This window comes from Rhinoderma darwinii, unplaced genomic scaffold, assembly GCF_050947455.1.
Source record: "Rhinoderma darwinii isolate aRhiDar2 unplaced genomic scaffold, aRhiDar2.hap1 Scaffold_3355, whole genome shotgun sequence".
NCBI lineage: Eukaryota > Metazoa > Chordata > Amphibia > Anura > Rhinodermatidae > Rhinoderma > Rhinoderma darwinii.
Genome location: NW_027463413.1, coordinates 8,154 through 28,322, shown reverse-complemented (window position 1 = coordinate 28,322; position 20,169 = coordinate 8,154). Strand labels below are relative to the sequence as shown.

Here is a 20,169-nt window from a genome sequence, read left to right as displayed (position 1 = left end):
GCCTCGCTCTCATACATTCATGTGTTACTATACCGAGCTGTGCGGCCACAGCCCCGCTCTCATACATTCATGTGTTACTATACCGAGCCGTGCGGCCGCAGCCTCGCTCTCATACATTCATGTGTTACAATACTGAGCTGTGCGGCCGCAGCCCCGCTCTCATACATTCATGTGTCACTATACTGAGGTGTGCGGCCGCAGCCCCGCTCTCATACATTCATGTGTCACTATACTGAGTTGTGCGGTCGCAGCCCCACTCTCATATATTCATGTGTTACTATACTGAGTTGTGCGGCCGCAGCCTCGCTCTCATACATTCATGTGTTACAATACTGAGCTGTGCGGCCGCAGCCCCGCTCTCATACATTCATGTGTCACTATACTGAGGTGTGCGGCCGCAGCCCCGCTCTCATACATTCATGTGTCACTATACTGAGTTGTGCGGCCGCAGCCCCGCTCTCATACATTCATGTGTTACTATACTGAGCCTTGCGGCCGCAGCCCCGCTCTCATACATTCATGTGTTACTATACTGAGCCGTGTGGCCGCAGCCTCGCTCTCATACATTCATGTGTTACTATACTGAGCCGTGCGGCCGCAGCCCCGCTCTCATACATTCATGTGTTACTGTACTGAGCTGTGCGGCCGCAGCCCCGCTCTCATACATTCAAGTGTTACTGTACTGAGCTGTGCGGACGCAGCCCCGCTCTCATACTTTCATGTGTTACTATACTGAGCTGTGCGGCCGCAGCCCCGCTCTCATACATTCACGTGTTACTATACTGAGCCGTGCGGCCGCAGCCCCGCTCTCATACATTCATGTGTTACTATACCAAGCCGTGCGGCCGCAGCCCCGCTCTCATACATTCATGTGTTACTATACTGAGCCGTGCGGCCGCAGCCCCGCTCTCATACATTCATGTGTTACTATACTGCGGCCGCAGCCCCGCTCTCATACATTCATGTGTTACTATACTGAGCTGTGCGGACGCAGCCCCGCTCTCATACATTCATGTGTTACTATACAGAGCCGTGCGGCCGCAGCCCCGCTCTCATACATTCATGTGTTACTATACCGAGCCGTGCGGCCGCAACCCCGCTCTCATACATTCTTGTGTTCCTATACAGAGCCGTGCGGCCGCAGCCCCTCTCTCATACATTCATGTGTTACTATACCAAGCCGTGCGGCCGCAGCCCCGCTCTCATACATTCATGTGTTACTATACTGAGCCGTGCGGCCGCAGCCCCGCTCTCATACATTCATGTGTTACTATACCGAGCCGTGCGGCCGCAGCCCCGCTCTCATACATTCATGTGTTACTATACAGAGCCGTGCGGCCGCAGCCCCGCTCTCATACAGTCATGTGTTACTATACAGAGCCGTGTGGCCGCAGCCCCGCTCTCATACATTCATGTGTTACTATACCGAGCCGTGCGGCCGCAGCCCCGCTCTCATACATTCATGTGTTACTATACAGAGCCGTGCGGCCGCAGCCCCGCTCTCATACAGTCATGTGTTACTATACAGAGCCGTGTGGCCGCAGCCCCGCTCTCATACATTCATGTGTTACTATACAGAGCCGTGCGGCCGCAGCCCCGCTCTCATACATTCATGTGTTACTATACCGAGCCGTGCGGCCGCAGCCCCGCTCTCATAGATTCATGTGTTACTATACAGAGCCGTGCGGCCGCAGCCCCGCTCTCATACATTCATGTGTTACTATACCGAGCCGTGCGGCCGCAGCCTCGCTCTCATAGATTCATGTGTTACTATACCGAGCCGTGCGGCCGCAGCCCCGCTCTCATACATTCATGTGTTACTATACAGAGCCGTGCGGCCGCAGCCCCGCTCTCATACATTCATGTGTTACTATACCGAGCCGTGCGGCCGCAACCCCGCTCTCATACATTCTTGTGTTCCTATACAGAGCCGTGCGGCCGCAGCCCCGCTCTCATACATTCATGTGTTACTATACTGAGCCGTGCGGCCGCAGCCCCGCTCTCATACATTCATGTGTTACTATACCGAGCCGTGCGGCCGCAGCCCCGCTCTCATACATTCATGTGTTACTATACTGAGCCGTGTGGCCGCAGCCCCGCTCTCATACATTCATGTGTTACTATACTGAGCTGTGTGGCCGCAGCCCCGCTCTCATACATTCATGTGTCACTATACTGAGTTGTGCGGTCGCAGCCCCACTCTCATATATTCATGTGTTACTATACTGAGCCGTGCGGCCGCAGCCCCGCTCTCATACATTCATGTGTTACTATACTGAGCTGTGCAGCCGCAGCCCCGCTCTCATACATTCATGTGTTACTATACTGAGCTATGCGGCCGCAGCCCCGCTCTCATACATTCATGTGTTACTATACTGAGCCTTGCGGCCGCAGCCCCGCTCTCATACATTCATGTGTTACTATACTGAGCTGTGTGGCCGCAGCCCCTGAGGAAGCCACTCTGTGGCGATACGCGTGGGGTTTCTTTCCCCTATTTTCCCCCATATAGCCTGAGATATAGGACATGCTGATCTGATGCAACATTTTTACACACTCTTTTCAAGATTAATGCATTGCATGTCTGCTCTGGGGGTTTAGGTGAGTGTAAGGAGGTAGCTATTTGCTAGCCACTTATCAGGGTGGTATTCCTCCTTCAGTGATTTGTATATGGCATATCATATGCTATTTTAAATGTTTTTAACTTCTATGTAGTGTTTTTGTATTCAATAAACGGTTATTTTGCATACTCATATGGTTATTCTTTGAAAGTTATACCCGTTGCCTTATACATACCCATTTGTTTTGCTTTAACTATACCGAGCCGTGCGGCCGCAGCCCCGCTCTCATACATTCATGTGTTACTATACAGAGCCGTGCGGCCGCAGCCCCGCTCTCATACAGTCATGTGTTACTATACAGAGCCGTGTGGCCGCAGCCCCGCTCTCATACTTTCATGTGTTACTATACTGAGCCGTGCGGCCGCAGCCCCGCTCTCATACATTCATGTTACTATACTGAGCTGTGCGGCCGCAGCCACGCTCTCATACATTCATGTGTTACTATACTGAGCTATGCGGCCGCAGCCCCGCTCTCATACATTCATGTGTTACTATACTGAGCTGTGCAGCCGCAGCCCCACTCTCATACATTCATGTGTTACTATACTGAGCCGTGCGGCCGCAGCCCCGCTCTCATACATTCATGTGTTACTATACAGAGCCGTGCGGCCGCAGCCCCGCTCTCATACAGTCATGTGTTACTATACAGAGCCGTGTGGCCGCAGCCCCGCTCTCATACATTCATGTGTTACTATACAGAGCCGTGTGGCCGCAGCCCCGCTCTCATACATTCATGTGTTACTATACAGAGCTGTGCGGCCGCGGCCCCGCTCTCATACATTCATGTGTTACTATACAGAGCCGTGCGGCCGCAGCCCCGCTCTCATACATTCATGTGTCACTATACTGAGTTGTGCGGTCGCAGCCCCACTCTCATATATTCATGTGTTACTATACTGAGCCGTGCGGCCGCAGCCCCGCTCTCATACTTTCATGTGTTACTATACTGAGCCGTGCGGCCGCAGCCCCGCTCTCATACATTCATGTTACTATACTGAGCTGTGCGGCCGCAGCCACGCTCTCATACATTCATGTGTTACTATACTGAGCTATGCGGCCGCAGCCCCGCTCTCATACATTCATGTGTTACTATACTGAGCCTTGCGGCCGCAGCCCCGCTCTCATACATTCATGTGTTACTATACTGAGCCGTGTGGCCGCAGCCTCGCTCTCATACATTCATGTGTTACTATACTGAGCCGTGCGGCCGCAGCCCCGCTCTCATACATTCATGTGTTACTGTACTGAGCTGTGCGGCCGCAGCCCCGCTCTCATACATTCAAGTGTTACTGTACTGAGCTGTGCGGACGCAGCCCCGCTCTCATACATTCATGTGTTACTATACTGAGCTATGCGGCCGCAGCCCCGCTCTCATACTTTCATGTGTTACTATACTGAGCCTTGCGGCCGCAGCCCCGCTCTCATACATTCATGTGTTACTATACTGAGCCGTGCGGCCGCAGCCCCGCTCTCATACATTCATGTGTTACTATACTGCGGCCGCAGCCCCGCTCTCATACATTCATGTGTTACTATACTGAGCTGTGCGGACGCAGCCCCGCTCTCATACATTCATGTGTTACTATACAGAGCCGTGCGGCCGCAGCCCCGCTCTCATACATTCATGTGTTACTATACCGAGCCGTGCGGCCGCAACCCCGCTCTCATACATTCTTGTGTTCCTATACAGAGCCGTGCGGCCGCAGCCCCTCTCTCATACATTCATGTGTTACTATACCAAGCCGTGCGGCCGCAGCCCCGCTCTCATACATTCATGTGTTACTATACTGAGCCGTGCGGCCGCAGCCCCGCTCTCATACATTCATGTGTTACTATACCGAGCCGTGCGGCCGCAGCCTCGCTCTCATACATTCATGTGTTACTATACCGAGCTGTGCGGCCACAGCCCCGCTCTCATACATTCATGTGTTACTATACCGAGCCGTGCGGCCGCAGCCTCGCTCTCATACATTCATGTGTTACAATACTGAGCTGTGCGGCCGCAGCCCCGCTCTCATACAGTCATGTGTCACTATACTGAGTTGTGCGGTCGCAGCCCCACTCTCATATATTCATGTGTTACTATACCGAGCCGTGCGGCCGCAGCCTCGCTCTCATACATTCATGTGTCACTATACTGAGTTGTGCGGTCGCAGCCCCACTCTCATACATTCATGTGTCACTATACTGAGTTGTGCGGTCGCAGCCCCACTCTCATATATTCATGTGTTACTATACTGAGCCGTGCGGCCGCAGCCCCGCTCTCATACATTCATGTGTTACTATACTGAGCCGTGCGGCCGCAGCCCCGCTCTCATACATTCATGTGTTACTATACTGCGGCCGCAGCCCCGCTCTCATACATTCATGTGTTACTATACTGAGCCGTGCGGCCGCAGCCCCGCTCTCATACATTCAAGTGTTACTGTACTGAGCTGTGCGGACGCAGCCCCGCTCTCATACTTTCATGTGTTACTATACTGAGCCTTGCGGCCGCAGCCCCGCTCTCATACATTCATGTGTTACTATACTGAGCCGTGCGGCCGCAGCCCCGCTCTCATACATTCATGTGTTACTATACTGAGCTGTGTGGCCGCAGCCCCGCTCTCATACATTCATGTGTTACTATACTGAGCTGTGTGGCCGCAGCCCCGCTCTCATACATTCATGTGTTACTATACTGCGGCCGCAGCCCCGCTCTCATACATTCATGTGTTACTATACTGAGCTGTGCGGACGCAGCCCCGCTCTCATACATTCATGTGTTACTATACTGAGCTGTGCGGCCGCAGCCCCGCTCTCATACATTCATGTGTTACTATACTGAGCTGTGTGGCCGCAGCCCCGCTCTCATACATTCATGTGTTACTATACTGCGGCCGCAGCCCCGCTCTCATACATTCATGTGTTACTATACTGAGCTGTGCGGACGCAGCCCCGCTCTCATACATTCATGTGTTACTATACTGAGCCTTGCGGCCGCAGCCCCGCTCTCATACATTCATGTGTTACTATACTGAGCTGTGCGGCCGCAGCCCCGCTCTCATACATTCATGTGTTACTATACTGAGCTGTGTGGCCGCAGCCCCGCTCTCATGCATTCATGTGTTACTATACCGAGCTGTGTGGCCGCAGCCCCGCTCTCATACATTCATGTGTTCTTATACTGAGCCGTGCGGCCGCAGCCCCGCTCTCATACATTCATGTGTCTATACTGAGCTGTGCGGCCGCAGCCCCGCTCTCATGCATTCATGTGTTACCATACTGAGCTGTGTGGCCGCGCTCTCATACATTCATGTGTTACTATACTGAGCCGTGCGGCCGCACAGCTAAGTATCGAAATACATGAAAGAGCGGTATCGAACCGTTTGGGGATGCAGAGTATCGAAACAATATCGAAGTTTCGATGCATCGTGCATCCCTAGTTATTATCTACTAGATCAGGCCCGGTCACCTCTAAGTAATATTATAATCTACTAGATCTTTCACAGTCACCTGTGTTATTTTTATATGCTAGATCTTCCCCGGTCCCCTGTAAGTGTTCTTATTATCTAATAGATCTGTCCCGGTCACCTGTAAGTGTTCTTATTATCTAATAGATCTGACCCGGTCACCTGTAAGTGTTCTCACAGGTGAGCACAGCAGTCAGGGACTGATATAGCAGAGTGCGGTGAGCGCAGCACGGACCTGCAGACTATGGTGTTATAACGGAACAATCTTCTGTATAATAGGTAATTAATCTTATTACAAGTTAATGTCACGTTAGAATACACATCCTATAATAAGGACTCAGAGTAATGTAAAGAGTTATTAGCACATTGCCCCTCGCACAGTCCACACCAAACTGCGACCAGAGACCGAAGAGTGCGAAAAATCTGTGCGCTCTACCAGCAGCCACCACCAGGCTGTTCACATAGGTGGTCGCAGGGCGCCATCTAGTGTTCACCAAGAGTATCTGCATCCTCCGATCATTGCTAATAATCACAACTGGTGTGTCAGTGCGGAAAGAGGCCACGAGACGTCGCTGGAAGGAGGGGGGGCACATGAGTTACTGCTCACAATACAAATCATCTCATGATGCTGGTCACAATTCAAGAGCAATAATAATTCTACTGTAGATGGGAATCTTCCCCCAAAGATCTACATACTCCAGCGCCCTCCTGCGGGGAAGGAAGTATTCACTAATGCCCCCCACATCCCGGTCCAAGAGGTGCTGGCACCATCTACTACTGACACCGTTATTTCCATTGCATCACTAATACGAAGAACAACAATGACCTCCTACTGCCGGAGCACAAATCACATCACAAGCCAGCGGAACCAGAAAACCAACATAAAAGTAATAAAATTGCAGCAGAGACGGCCAAATGATAATTATGTACAAAAACATTAAATCCCCTCTAATTCTATATAGAACATGAGGGTCAATCTCCATAACTAGGAGAGTCACTGTGTATATACATTACATTACTTATCCTGTACTGATCCTGAGTTATATCCTGTATTATACTACAGAGCTGCACTCACTATTCTGCTGGTGGAGTCACTGTGTACATACATTACATTACTTATCCTGTACTGATCCTGAGTTACATCCTGTATTATACTCCAGAGCTGCACTCACTATTCTGCTGGTGGAGTCACTATGTACATACATTACATTACTTATCCTGTACTGATCCTGAGTTACATCCTGTATTATACTCCAGAGCTGCACTCACTATTCTGCTGGTGGAGTCACTGTGTACATACATTACATTACTGATCCTGTACTGATCCGGAGTTATATCCTGTATTATACTCCAGAGCTGCACTCACTATTCTGCTGGAGGAGTCACTGTGTATATACATTACATTACTTATCCTGTACTGATCCTGAGTTATATTCTGTATTATACTCCAGAGCTGCACTCACTATTCTGCTGGTGGAGTCACTGTGTATATACATTACATTACTTATCCTGTACTGATCCTGAGTTACATCCTGTATTATACTCCAGAGCTGCACTCACTATTCTGCTGGTGGAGTCACTGTGTACATACATTACATTACTTATCCTGTACTGATCCTGAGTTATATTCTGTATTATACTCCAGAGCTGCACTCACTATTCTGCTGGTGGAGTCACTGTATACATACATTACATTACTTATCCTGTACTGATCCTGAGTTACATCCTGTATTATACTCCAGAGCTGCACTCACTATTCTGCCGGTGGAGTCACTGTGTACATACATTACATTACTGATCCTGTACTGATCCGGAGTTATATCCTGTATTATACTCCAGAGCTGCACTCACTATTCTGCTGGAGGAGTCACTGTGTACATACATTACTTATCCTGTACTGATCCTGAGTTACATCCTGTATTATACTCCAGAGCTGCACTCACTATTCTGCTGGTGGAGTCCCTGTGTACATACATTACATTACTTATCCTGTACTGATCCGGAGTTATATCCTGTATTATACTCCAGAGCTGCACTCACTATTCTGCTGGTGGAGTCACTGTGTACAGACATTACATTACTTATCCTGTACTGATCCTGAGTTATATCCTGTATTATACTCCAGAGCTGCACTCACTATTCTGCTGGTGGAGTCACTGTGTATATACATTATATTACTTATCCTGTACTGATCCAGAGTTACATCCTGTATTATACCCCAGAGCTGCACTCACTATTCTGCTGGTGGAGTCACTGTGTATATACATTACATTACTTATCCTGTACTGATCCTGAGTTATACCCTGTATTATACTCCAGAGCTGCACTCACTATTCTGCTGGTGGAGTCACTGTATACATACATTACATTACTTATCCTGTACTGATCCTGAGTTACATCCTGTATTATACTCCAGAGCTGCACTCACTATTCTGCTGGTGGAGTCACTGTGTACATACATTACATTACTTATCCTGTACTGATCCTGAGTTATATCCTGTATTATACTCCAGAGATGCACTCACTATTCTGCTGGTGGAGTCACTGTGTACATACATTACATATCCTATACTGATCCCGAGTTATATCCTGTATTATACTCCAGAGCTGCACTCACTATTCTGCTGGTGGAGTCACTGTGTACATACATTACATTACTTATCCTGTACTGATCCTGAGTTACATCCTGTATTATACTCCAGAGCTGCACTCACTATTCTGCTGGTGGAGTCACTGTGTACATACATTACTTATCCTGTACTGATCCTGAGTTACATCCTGTATTATACTCCAGAGCTGCACTCACTATTCTGCTGGTGGAGTCACTGTGTACATACATTACTTATCCTGTACTGATCCTGAGTTACATCCTGTATTATACTCCAGAGCTGCACTCACTATTCTGCTGGTGGAGTCACTGTGTACATACATTACATTACTTATCCTGTACTGATCCTGAGTTATATCCTGTATTATACTCCAGAGCTGCACTCACTATTCTGCTGGTGGAGTCACTGTGTACATTCATTATATTACTTATCCCGTACTGATCCTGAGTTATATCCTGTATTATACTCCAGAGCTGCACTCACTATTCTGCTGGTGGAGTCACTGTGTACATACATTACATTACTTATCCTGTACTGATCCTGAGTTACATCCTGTATTATACTCCAGAGCTGCACTCACTATTCTGCTGGTAGAGTCACTGTGTACATACATTACATTACTTATCCTGTACTGATCCTGAGTTACATCCTGTATTATACTCCAGAGCTGCACTCACTATTCTGCTGGTAGAGTCACTGTGTACATACATTACATTACTTATCCTGTACTGATCCTGAGTTACATCCTGTATTATACTCCAGAGCTGCACTCACTATTCTGTTGGTGGAGTCACTGTGTACATACATTACATTACTTATCCTGTACTGATCCTGAGTTACATCCTGTATTATACTCCAGAGCTGCACTCACTATTCTGCTGGTGGAGTCACTGTGTACATACATTACTTATCCTGTACTGATCCTGAGTTACATCCTGTATTATACTCCAGAGCTGCACTCACTATTCTGCTGGTGGAGTCACTGTGTACATACATTACATTACTTATCCTGTACTGATCCCCCGCCAGTGACTAAGTGTACAGCCCCCACACGTATAGAATATACCACCGACAGATATAGTCGTCAGGGGTTCATCCCCGTATATAACCCCCTCCATCTCTCCCCGTATATATAACCCCCTCCATCTCTCCCCGTATATATAACCCCCTCCATCTCTCCCCGTATATATAACCCCCTCCATCTCTCCCCGTATATATAACCCCCTCCATCTCTCCCCGTATATATAACCCCCCATATATAACCCCCATCTGTCCCCGTATATAACCCACTGCATCTATCCCTGTATATAACAATGGGACGAGAACCTCATCTACTGTCCCCATCAGGTCCGCTCAGTGTCACATAATGCCCCGGGCGCCGTGTGGCCCCGTCCCCTTTTTGGTAAGCAGCACCCCTTCACCCAAAGTAGGGGGCATTTTCTGGGCAGAAAGGTGGCCCTGATCACCTGCTGGAGGAGCTCAGCGCACGCGCCGGCCGGAGGAGGAGCTCAGCGCACGCGCCGGCCGGAGGAGGAGGAGCTCAGCGCACGCGCCGGCCGGAGGAGGAGGAGCTCAGCGCACGCGCCGGCCGGAGGAGGAGGAGCTCAGCGCACGCGCCGGCCGGAGGAGGAGGAGCTCAGCGCACGCGCCGGCCGGAGGAGGAGGAGCTCAGCGCACGCGCCGGCCGGAGGAGGAGGAGCTCAGCGCACGCGCCGGCCGGAGGAGGAGGAGGAGCTCAGCGCACGCGCCGGCCGGAGGAGGAGGAGCTCAGCGCACGCGCCGGCCGGAGGAGGAGGAGGAGCTCAGCGCACGCGCCGGCCGGAGGAGGAGGAGGAGCTCAGCGCACGCGCCGGCCGGAGGAGGAGGAGCTCAGCGCACGCGCCGGCCGGAGGAGGAGGAGCTCAGCGCACGCGCCGGCCGGCCGGAGGAGGAGGAGGAGCTCAGCGCACGCGCCGGCCGGAGGAGGAGGAGCTCAGCGCACGCGCCGGCCGGAGGAGGAGGAGCTCAGCATTTCTTTGCCTCACGCGGGAAAAGCCAAGTTAGGGAAGTCTGAGCAGCCCTGGTGGAGCATCGTAACATAGGTGCCTCCTCTAACTACAGGCGCCCACCCCGCTCTTACCGTCTTGATGGAGGTCCTGCTCTTCTCCTTCCAGAGGGCGCCGCTGATCTCCAGGGTGCAGTGAATGAACGTTTCCTGGTCATAGGAGCCAAATATCAGGAGCCTGGAGGAGAAGACAAGTTAGGGGGAGGGGCAGACTGAGCACCGGGACCCCCCACATAACTATTAGTGTTGTCTCATTACAGGGGGGTGAGCAGATCCCCCCCCCCCCACAGGAAACAGATACTGGGCGACAACCCCCATCAACCACTACGGGCCCCACAGTTAATCACCCAGCTGTCCCCAGACGGCATAGAAATCTACAATGTTAGGTGGAGTTTCCTTTCGCCTGGCTTCTCTACTCTGTGTCAGTCCTAACTGATTTTGGTGTTCTATTCATGAACCAGGAGGCACAGGATGAATAGAACCATAAGCCCCTCACAGATAGTGGGGACAGAGATGAGGGGGGGGGGCAGCAGGATCTTCTCCTCAACCCACACAACTCCGCCCCCATCAGTTCCATCTGCGGTTTTACTGACTCCTCCCACTACGACTGATGCTGGGGTCATGTGACATCAGCGTCTAATCACCTGTCTACAGTGGCATACGTCACATTTCATACTCCTATCATCTGCCGTCTCTATGAAGCCGTTGGATGTGACTGAAGTAGACCTGCCATTCAGGGCTTCAGAAAGCTGAACACTAACACCCTCACCCGTCTGGGGTCACGAGTATCACCCATCAAATATTAATGGTAGAGAATCCAGACTGTGCCCGGGGGACAACGGAGGAGCAGCTGGTGCCGCCGCGTCATCACCCACAATGAACCCGCCGCGGGCGAGAGACACACGAGGCGGCACCAGGAGGATGACCGGACACTAGGGGGCGCTCACCTGCTGCAGTCAATCACAGACACCTTCAGACGACCTTCAGTGAGGCCCAGGTCCTGCAGCGACAGCGTCCGATCCTCCACGTCCTGAGCCGGCGGCGACACTTGCATCGGGAAAAACGGCTTATACCTGCGGGAGGAGCAGAGCGGAGATTAACCCCAGGAGGGCAAGAACGGCCAAACATGCGCCGATCCGAGAACCGGAGGGACAGTGACCGCGACCGGCAGTCCGGTGTCCGAAAAACTACACGTTACACCCCGGCCCAACCTGAGAGCAGCCACACGTTACAATGTATCAGTACACACAATCCTGTACTGCTCACAGCCGAGGGCGTTACAATGTATCAGTACACACAATCCTGTACTGCTCACAGCCGAGGGCGTTACAATGTATCAGTACACACAATCCTGTACTGCTCACAGCCGAGGGCGTTACAATGTATCAGTACACACAATCCTGTACTGCTCACAGCCGAGGGCGTTACAATGTATCAGTACACACAATCCTGTACTGCTCACAGCTGAGGGCGTTACAATGTATCAGTACACACAATCCTGTACTGCTCACAGCTGAGGGCGTTACAATGTATCAGTACACAATAGTTATAGTAATGATGATGGGAGTTATAACGGAGGGAGGATGTTGGTGACATTCGGGGGATGGGGGCCTTGTAACCGCGACAAACAGGAATATTGTAAAACATCGCACGTGCACAGAAATTATGGACGGTGTGCGGTGGGGGTAGTAGCACCTGATCTTGTAGTAGGGCAGGGAGGACGGTGGGGGTAGTAGCACCTGATCTTGTAGTCGGGCAGGGAGGACGGTGGGGGTAGTAGCACCTGATCTTGTAGTTGGGCAGGGAGGACGGTGGGGGTAGTAGCACCTGATCTTGTAGTCGGGCAGGGAGGACGGTGGGGGTAGTAGCACCTGATCTTGTAGTCGGGCAGGGAGGACGGTGGGGGTAGTAGCACCTGATCTTGTAGTCGGGCAGGGAGGACGGTGGGGGTAGTAGCACCTGATCTTGTAGTCTGGCAGGGAGGACGGTGGGGGTAGTAGCACCTGATCTTGTAGTAGGGCAGGGAGGACGGTGGGGGTAGTAGCACCTGATCTTGTAGTCGGGCAGGGAGGACGGTGGGGGTAGTAGCACCTGATCTTGTAGTCGGGCAGGGAGGACGGTGGGGGTAGTAGCACCTGATCTTGTAGTCGGGCAGGGAGGACGGTGGGGGTAGTAGCACCTGATCTTGTAGTCGGGCAGGGTGGACGGTGGGGGTAGTAGCACCTGATCTTGTAGTCGGGCAGGGAGGACGGTGGGGGTAGTAGCACCTGATCTTGTAGTCGGGCAGGGAGGACGGTGGGGGTAGTAGCACCTGATCTTGTAGTCGGGCAGGGAGGACGGTGGGGGTAGTAGCACCTGATCTTGTAGTCGGGCAGGGAGGACGGTGGGGGTAGTAGCACCTGATCTTGTAGTCGGGCAGGGAGGACGGTGGGGGTAGTAGCACCTGATCTTGTAGTCGGGCAGGGAGGACGGTGGGGGTAGTAGCACCTGATCTTGTAGTCGGGCCGGGTGGACGGTGGGGGTAGTAGCACCTGATCTTGTAGTCGGGCAGGGAGGACGGTGGGGGTAGTAGCACCTGATCTTGTAGTCGGGCAGGGAGGACGGTGGGGGTAGTAGCACCTGATCTTGTAGTCGGGCAGGGAGGACGGTGGGGGTAGTAGCACCTGATCTTGTAGTCGGGCAGGGAGGACGGTGGGGGTAGTAGCACCTGATCTTGTAGTCGGGCAGGGAGGACGGTGGGGGTAGTAGCACCTGATCTTGTAGTCTGGCAGGGAGGACGGTGGGGGTAGTAGCACCTGATCTTGTAGTCGGGCAGGGAGGACGGTGGGGGTAGTAGCACCTGATCTTGTAGTAGGGCAGGGAGGACGGTGGGGGTAGTAGCACCTGATCTTGTAGTTGGGCAGGGAGGACGGTGGGGGTAGTAGCACCTGATCTTGTAGTTGGGCAGGGAGGACGGTGGGGGTAGTAGCACCTGATCTTGTAGTTGGGCAGGGAGGACGGTGGGGGTAGTAGCACCTGATCTTGTAGTTGGGCAGGGAGGACGGTGGGGGTAGTAGCACCTGATCTTGTAGTCTGGCAGGGAGGACGGTGGGGGTAGTAGCACCTGATCTTGTAGTCGGGCAGGGAGGACGGTGGGGGTAGTAGCACCTGATCTTGTAGTCGGGCAGGGAGGACGGTGGGGGTAGTAGCACCTGATCTTGTAGTCGGGCAGGGAGGACGGTGGGGGTAGTAGCACCTGATCTTGTAGTAGGGCAGGGAGGACGGTGGGGGTAGTAGCACCTGATCTTGTAGTCGGGCAGGGAGGACGGTGGGGGTAGTAGCACCTGATCTTGTAGTCGGGCAGGGAGGACGGTGGGGGTAGTAGCACCTGATCTTGTAGTCGGGCAGGGAGGACGGTGGGGGTAGTAGCACCTGATCTTGTAGTCGGGCAGGGAGGACGGTGGGGGTAGTAGCACCTGATCTTGTAGTCGGGCAGGGAGGACGGTGGGGGTAGTAGCACCTGATCTTGTAGTCGGGCAGGGAGGACGGTGGGGGTAGTAGCACCTGATCTTGTAGTCGGGCAGGGAGGACGGTGGGGGTAGTAGCACCTGATCTTGTAGTCGGGCAGGGAGGACGGTGGGGGTAGTAGCACCTGATCTTGTAGTCGGGCAGGGAGGACGGTGGGGGTAGTAGCACCTGATCTTGTAGTAGGGCAGGGAGGACGGTGGGGGTAGTAGCACCTGATCTTGTAGTCGGGCAGGGAGGACGGTGGGGGTAGTAGCACCTGATCTTGTAGTCGGGCAGGGAGGACGGTGGGGGTAGTAGCACCTGATCTTGTAGTCGGGCAGGGAGGACGGTGGGGGTAGTAGCACCTGATCTTGTAGTCGGGCAGGGAGGACGGTGGGGGTAGTAGCACCTGATCTTGTAGTCTGGCAGGGAGGACGGTGGGGGTAGTAGCACCTGATCTTGTAGTCGGGCAGGGAGGACGGTGGGGGTAGTAGCACCTGATCTTGTAGTCGGGCAGGGAGGACGGTGGGGGTAGTAGCACCTGATCTTGTAGTCGGGCAGGGAGGACGGTGGGGGTAGTAGCACCTGATCTTGTAGTAGGGCAGGGAGGACGGTGGGGGTAGTAGCACCTGATCTTGTAGTCGGGCAGGGAGGACGGTGGGGGTAGTAGCACCTGATCTTGTAGTCGGGCAGGGAGGACGGTGGGGGTAGTAGCACCTGATCTTGTAGTCGGGCAGGGAGGACGGTGGGGGTAGTAGCACCTGATCTTGTAGTCGGGCAGGGAGGACGGTGGGGGTAGTAGCACCTGATCTTGTAGTCGGGCAGGGAGGACGGTGGGGGTAGTAGCACCTGATCTTGTAGTCGGGCAGGGAGGACGGTGGGGGTAGTAGCACCTGATCTTGTAGTCGGGCAGGGAGGACGGTGGGGGTAGTAGCACCTGATCTTGTAGTCGGGCAGGGAGGACGGTGGGGGTAGTAGCACCTGATCTTGTAGTCGGGCAGGGAGGACGGTGGGGGTAGTAGCACCTGATCTTGTAGTCGGGCAGGGAGGACGGTGGGGGTAGTAGCACCTGATCTTGTAGTCGGGCAGGGAGGACGGTGGGGGTAGTAGCACCTGATCTTGTAGTCGGGCAGGGAGGACGGTGGGGGTAGTAGCACCTGATCTTGTAGTCGGGCAGGGAGGACGGTGGGGGTAGTAGCACCTGATCTTGTAGTCGGGCAGGGAGGACGGTGGGGGTAGTAGCACCTGATCTTGTAGTCGGGCAGGGAGGACGGTGGGGGTAGTAGCACCTGATCTTGTAGTCGGGCAGGGAGGACGGTGGGGGTAGTAGCACCTGATCTTGTAGTTGGGCAGGGAGGACGGTGGGGGTAGTAGCACCTGATCTTGTAGTTGGGCAGGGAGGACGGTGGGGGTAGTAGCACCTGATCTTGTAGTCGGGCAGGGAGGACGGTGGGGGTAGTAGCACCTGATCTTGTAGTCGGGCAGGGAGGACGGTGGGGGTAGTAGCACCTGATCTTGTAGTCGGGCAGGGAGGACGGTGGGGGTAGTAGCACCTGATCTTGTAGTAGGGCAGGGAGGACGGTGGGGGTAGTAGCACCTGATCTTGTAGTAGGGCAGGGAGGACGGTGGGGGTAGTAGCACCTGATCTTGTAGTCGGGCAGGGAGGACGGTGGGGGTAGTAGCACCTGATCTTGTAGTCGGGCAGGGAGGACGGTGGGGGTAGTAGCACCTGATCTTGTAGTCGGGCAGGGAGGACGGTGGGGGTAGTAGCACCTGATCTTGTAGTCGGGCAGGGAGGACGGTGGGGGTAGTAGCACCTGATCTTGTAGTCGGGCAGGGAGGACGGTGGGGGTAGTAGCACCTGATCTTGTAGTTGGGCAGGGAGGACGGTGGGGGTAGTAGCACCTGATCTTGTAGTTGGGCAGGGAGGACGGTGGGGGTAGTAGCACCTGATCTTGTAGTTGGGCAGGGAGGACGGTGGGGGTAGTAGCACCTGATCTTGTAGTAGGGCAGGGAGGACGGTGGGGGTAGTAGCACCTGATCTTGTAGTCGGGCAGGGAGGACGGTGGGGGTAGTAGCACCTGATCTTGTAGTCGGGCAGGGAGGACGGTGGGGGTAGTAGCACCTGATCTTGTAGTCGGGCAGGGAGGACGGTGGGGGTAGTAGCACCTGATCTTGTAGTTGGGCAGGGAGGACGGTGGGGGTAGTAGCACCTGATCTTGTAGTTGGGCAGGGAGGACGGTGGGGGTAGTAGCACCTGATCTTGTAGTTGGGCAGGGAGGACGGTGGGGGTAGTAGCACCTGATCTTGTAGTTGGGCAGGGAGGACGGTGGGGGTAGTAGCACCTGATCTTGTAGTTGGGCAGGGAGGACGGTGGGGGTAGTAGCACCTGATCTTGTAGTAGGGCAGGGAGGACGGTGGGGGTAGTAGCACCTGATCTTGTAGTCGGGCAGGGAGGACGGTGGGGGTAGTAGCACCTGATCTTGTAGTCGGGCAGGGAGGACGGTGGGGGTAGTAGCACCTGATCTTGTAGTCGGGCAGGGAGGACGGTGGGGGTAGTAGCACCTGATCTTGTAGTCGGGCAGGGAGGACGGTGGGGGTAGTAGCACCTGATCTTGTAGTCGGGCAGGGAGGACGGTGGGGGTAGTAGCACCTGATCTTGTAGTCGGGCAGGGAGGACGGTGGGGGTAGTAGCACCTGATCTTGTAGTCGGGCAGGGAGGACGGTGGGGGTAGTAGCACCTGATCTTGTAGTCGGGCAGGGAGGACGGTGGGGGTAGTAGCACCTGATCTTGTAGTCGGGCAGGGAGGACGGTGGGGGTAGTAGCACCTGATCTTGTAGTCGGGCAGGGAGGACGGTGGGGGTAGTAGCACCTGATCTTGTAGTCGGGCAGGGTGGACGGTGGGGGTAGTAGCACCTGATCTTGTAGTCGGGCAGGGAGGACGGTGGGGGTAGTAGCACCTGATCTTGTAGTCGGGCAGGGAGGACGGTGGGGGTAGTAGCACCTGATCTTGTAGTCGGGCAGGGAGGACGGTGGGGGTAGTAGCACCTGATCTTGTAGTCGGGCAGGGAGGACGGTGGGGGTAGTAGCACCTGATCTTGTAGTCGGGCAGGGAGGACGGTGGGGGTAGTAGCACCTGATCTTGTAGTCGGGCAGGGAGGACGGTGGGGGTAGTAGCACCTGATCTTGTAGTCGGGCAGGGAGGACGGTGGGGGTAGTAGCACCTGATCTTGTAGTCGGGCAGGGAGGACGGTGGGGGTAGTAGCACCTGATCTTGTAGTCGGGCAGGGAGGACGGTGGGGGTAGTAGCACCTGATCTTGTAGTCGGGCAGGGAGGACGGTGGGGGTAGTAGCACCTGATCTTGTAGTCGGGCAGGGAGGACGGTGGGGGTAGTAGCACCTGATCTTGTAGTCGGGCAGGGAGGACGGTGGGGGTAGTAGCACCTGATCTTGTAGTCGGGCAGGGAGGACGGTGGGGGTAGTAGCACCTGATCTTGTAGTCGGGCAGGGAGGACGGTGGGGGTAGTAGCACCTGATCTTGTAGTCGGGCAGGGAGGACGGTGGGGGTAGTAGCACCTGATCTTGTAGTCGGGCAGGGAGGACGGTGGGGGTAGTAGCACCTGATCTTGTAGTTGGGCAGGGAGGACGGTGGGGGTAGTAGCACCTGATCTTGTAGTTGGGCAGGGAGGACGGTGGGGGTAGTAGCACCTGATCTTGTAGTTGGGCAGGGAGGACGGTGGGGGTAGTAGCACCTGATCTTGTAGTTGGGCAGTGGACGGTGGGGGTAGTAGTACCTGATCTTGTAGTTGGGCAGTGGACGGTGGGGGTAGTAGTACCTGATCTTGTAGTTGGGCAGGGTGTGCTTCCTCTTGATCACCCTCTTTAGCTGGGTGACGATGATGGAGGTGAGCTGGGGCATGGGTCTCCCCTCGAAGTGGCTGTGCACCTGGAAGTCTATGAGCGGCTCGTCCAGGAAGCAGAAGCTCCAGTGGGTGAAGGGCAGGCGGCTGAACATGAGGCGGAGGCGGCCCTGCACCCGGCCAAGCCGCACGGACAGAGACGCCGACTTCCCGAAGAGCAGCTCCACGTCCACCGCCAGCCGCAGCCCGCCGCCGTACTCCACCTCCAGCTCAAAGCTCAGCTCCGGGGGCAGCGGCTCCTCCTCCCGGGACTCGGCGGCCGGAGGCACCAGGCGGATCCCCCGCAGCACCGGCACGGCCTCCCCCAGGCTCAGCTCCCGCAGACTCAGCCCCTCCAGCAGCCGCCCGGCCGTCCGCGACAGCAGCAACTCCTCCAGCTCCACCCGGATCTTCCGCAGCAGCCAGCGGCGCACCACGGCTGTATCCCGGAGCTCGCGGAACAGGAACAGGAAGATGGCGTTCAGGAACTGGCAGCTCTCCGGCGCCGCCGCCCCCAGCAGATAATCCCGCAGCGAGGCCTCCGTCTGCACCGAGCGGCCGGGGGTTAGGGGCGGAGGATGAGGAGCGGGCGGCCGGCGGTACAGGAGGAAGAGCTGCAGCACAAGAGTCAGGACACAACCGGCCACAGCGGCCAGCAACAGCGCGTACACCATGACCGGCCCAGCGCCTCACAGCCGCGGCCTCAGCGCCCGCTCCCGCCACCACTCATTGGCTGATTCTCTTACCGGGAGGGGAGTGGCGATGCTCAGCTACATGCCGGGCTGATTGGCTAGAAGCCCGAGAAGTTCCGTGTCCACTTGTCAGCTGACTTCGCATACCAGTCGCTGATTCGCTAGGATCCCCAGATAGGCGGGACTTGTGTTCTGCGTCACTCCGTTTTCCGGTATCGCGTCAGCTATTTCATTCGGCCACTGCTAACTGGACGGTAAATGAGGAAGGGGCGTGGAATTGTGACGTAATTTACGGTCTACGTCATTACGTTCCTGTTGTCGTGGTGATGAGTTGTTGGTTTAGAGGATCTGTGAGGTGATGCGGAAAGAGAAACAGGAAGCAGGAAGTGGCACCACAGAGGAAGGGGGAGGAGACTGGCAGGAAAGTGTCAACACAGAGGAGGGGGAGACTGGCAGGAAGTGTCACCACAGAGGAGGGGGAGACTGGCAGGAAGTGTCACCACAGAGGAAGGGGGAGGAGACTGGCAGGAAGTGTCACCACTGAGGAGGGGGGAGGAGACTGGCAGGAAGTGTCACCACAGAGGAGGAAGGGGGAGACTGGCAGGAAGTGTCACCACAGTGGAGGGGGAGACTGGCAGGAAGAGTCACCACAGAGGAGGAAGGGGGAGACTGGCAGGAAGTGTCACCACAGAGGAGGGGGGAGGAGACTGGCAGGAAGTGTCACCACAGAGGAGGAGGAGACTGGCAGGAAGTGTCACCACAGAGGGGAGGAGACTGGCAGGAAGTGTCACCACAGAGGAGGGGGGAGGAGACTGGCAGGAAGTGTCACCACAGAGGGGAGGAGACTGGTAGGAAGTGTCACCACAGAGGAGGGGGAGACTGGCAGGAAGTGTCACCACAGAGGAGGGGGAGACTGGCAGGAAATGTCACCACAGAGGAGAGGGGAGGAGACTGGCAGGAAGTGTCACCACAGAGGAGGAGGAGACTGGCAGGAAGTGTCATCACAGAGGAGGAAGGGGGAGACTGGCAGGAAGTGTCACCACAGAGGAGGGGGGAGGAGACTGGCAGGAATTGTCACCACAGAGGAGGGGGGAGGAGACTGGCAGGAAGTGTCAAGACAGAGGAGGGTGAGACTGGCAGGAAGTGTCACCACAGAGGAGGGGGGAGGAGACTGGCAGGAAGTGTCACCACAGAGGAGGAAGGAGGAGACTGGCAGGAAGAGTCACCACAGAGGAGGAGGAGACTGGCAGGAAGTGTCACCACAGAGGAGGAGGAGACTGGCAGGAAGTGTCACCACAGAGGAGGAAGGGGGAGACTGGCAGGAAGTGTCACCACAGAGGAGAGGGAGGAGAATGGCAGGAAGTGTCA

At 54.9% G+C, this 20,169-nt stretch overlaps 1 protein-coding gene across 3 annotated transcripts in view; it reads right to left on the bottom strand.

Annotated features, from left to right (window-relative positions):
* Positions 1 to 19,089, bottom strand: part of PDZD8 (PDZ domain containing 8) — a 37,303-nt gene extending 18,214 nt beyond the window's left edge. The window contains exons 1-3 of one of the 3 annotated variants that reach the window (XM_075848286.1): positions 18,047 to 19,089; positions 11,671 to 11,796; positions 10,799 to 10,901 (exon numbers count right to left, since the gene is read on the bottom strand). In XM_075848286.1, coding sequence (XP_075704401.1) covers positions 10,799 to 10,901; positions 11,671 to 11,796; positions 18,047 to 18,783 — 966 coding nt within the window. In that variant the 5' untranslated portion in view covers positions 18,784 to 19,089. Of the gene's footprint in view, positions 1 to 10,798; positions 10,902 to 11,670; positions 11,797 to 12,506; positions 12,524 to 18,004; positions 18,012 to 18,046 lie in introns of those variants that run through there. The other 2 variants (XM_075848288.1, XM_075848287.1) reach the window with 2 other exon arrangements.
* Between the last annotated feature and the right edge of the window lie 1,080 nt (positions 19,090 to 20,169).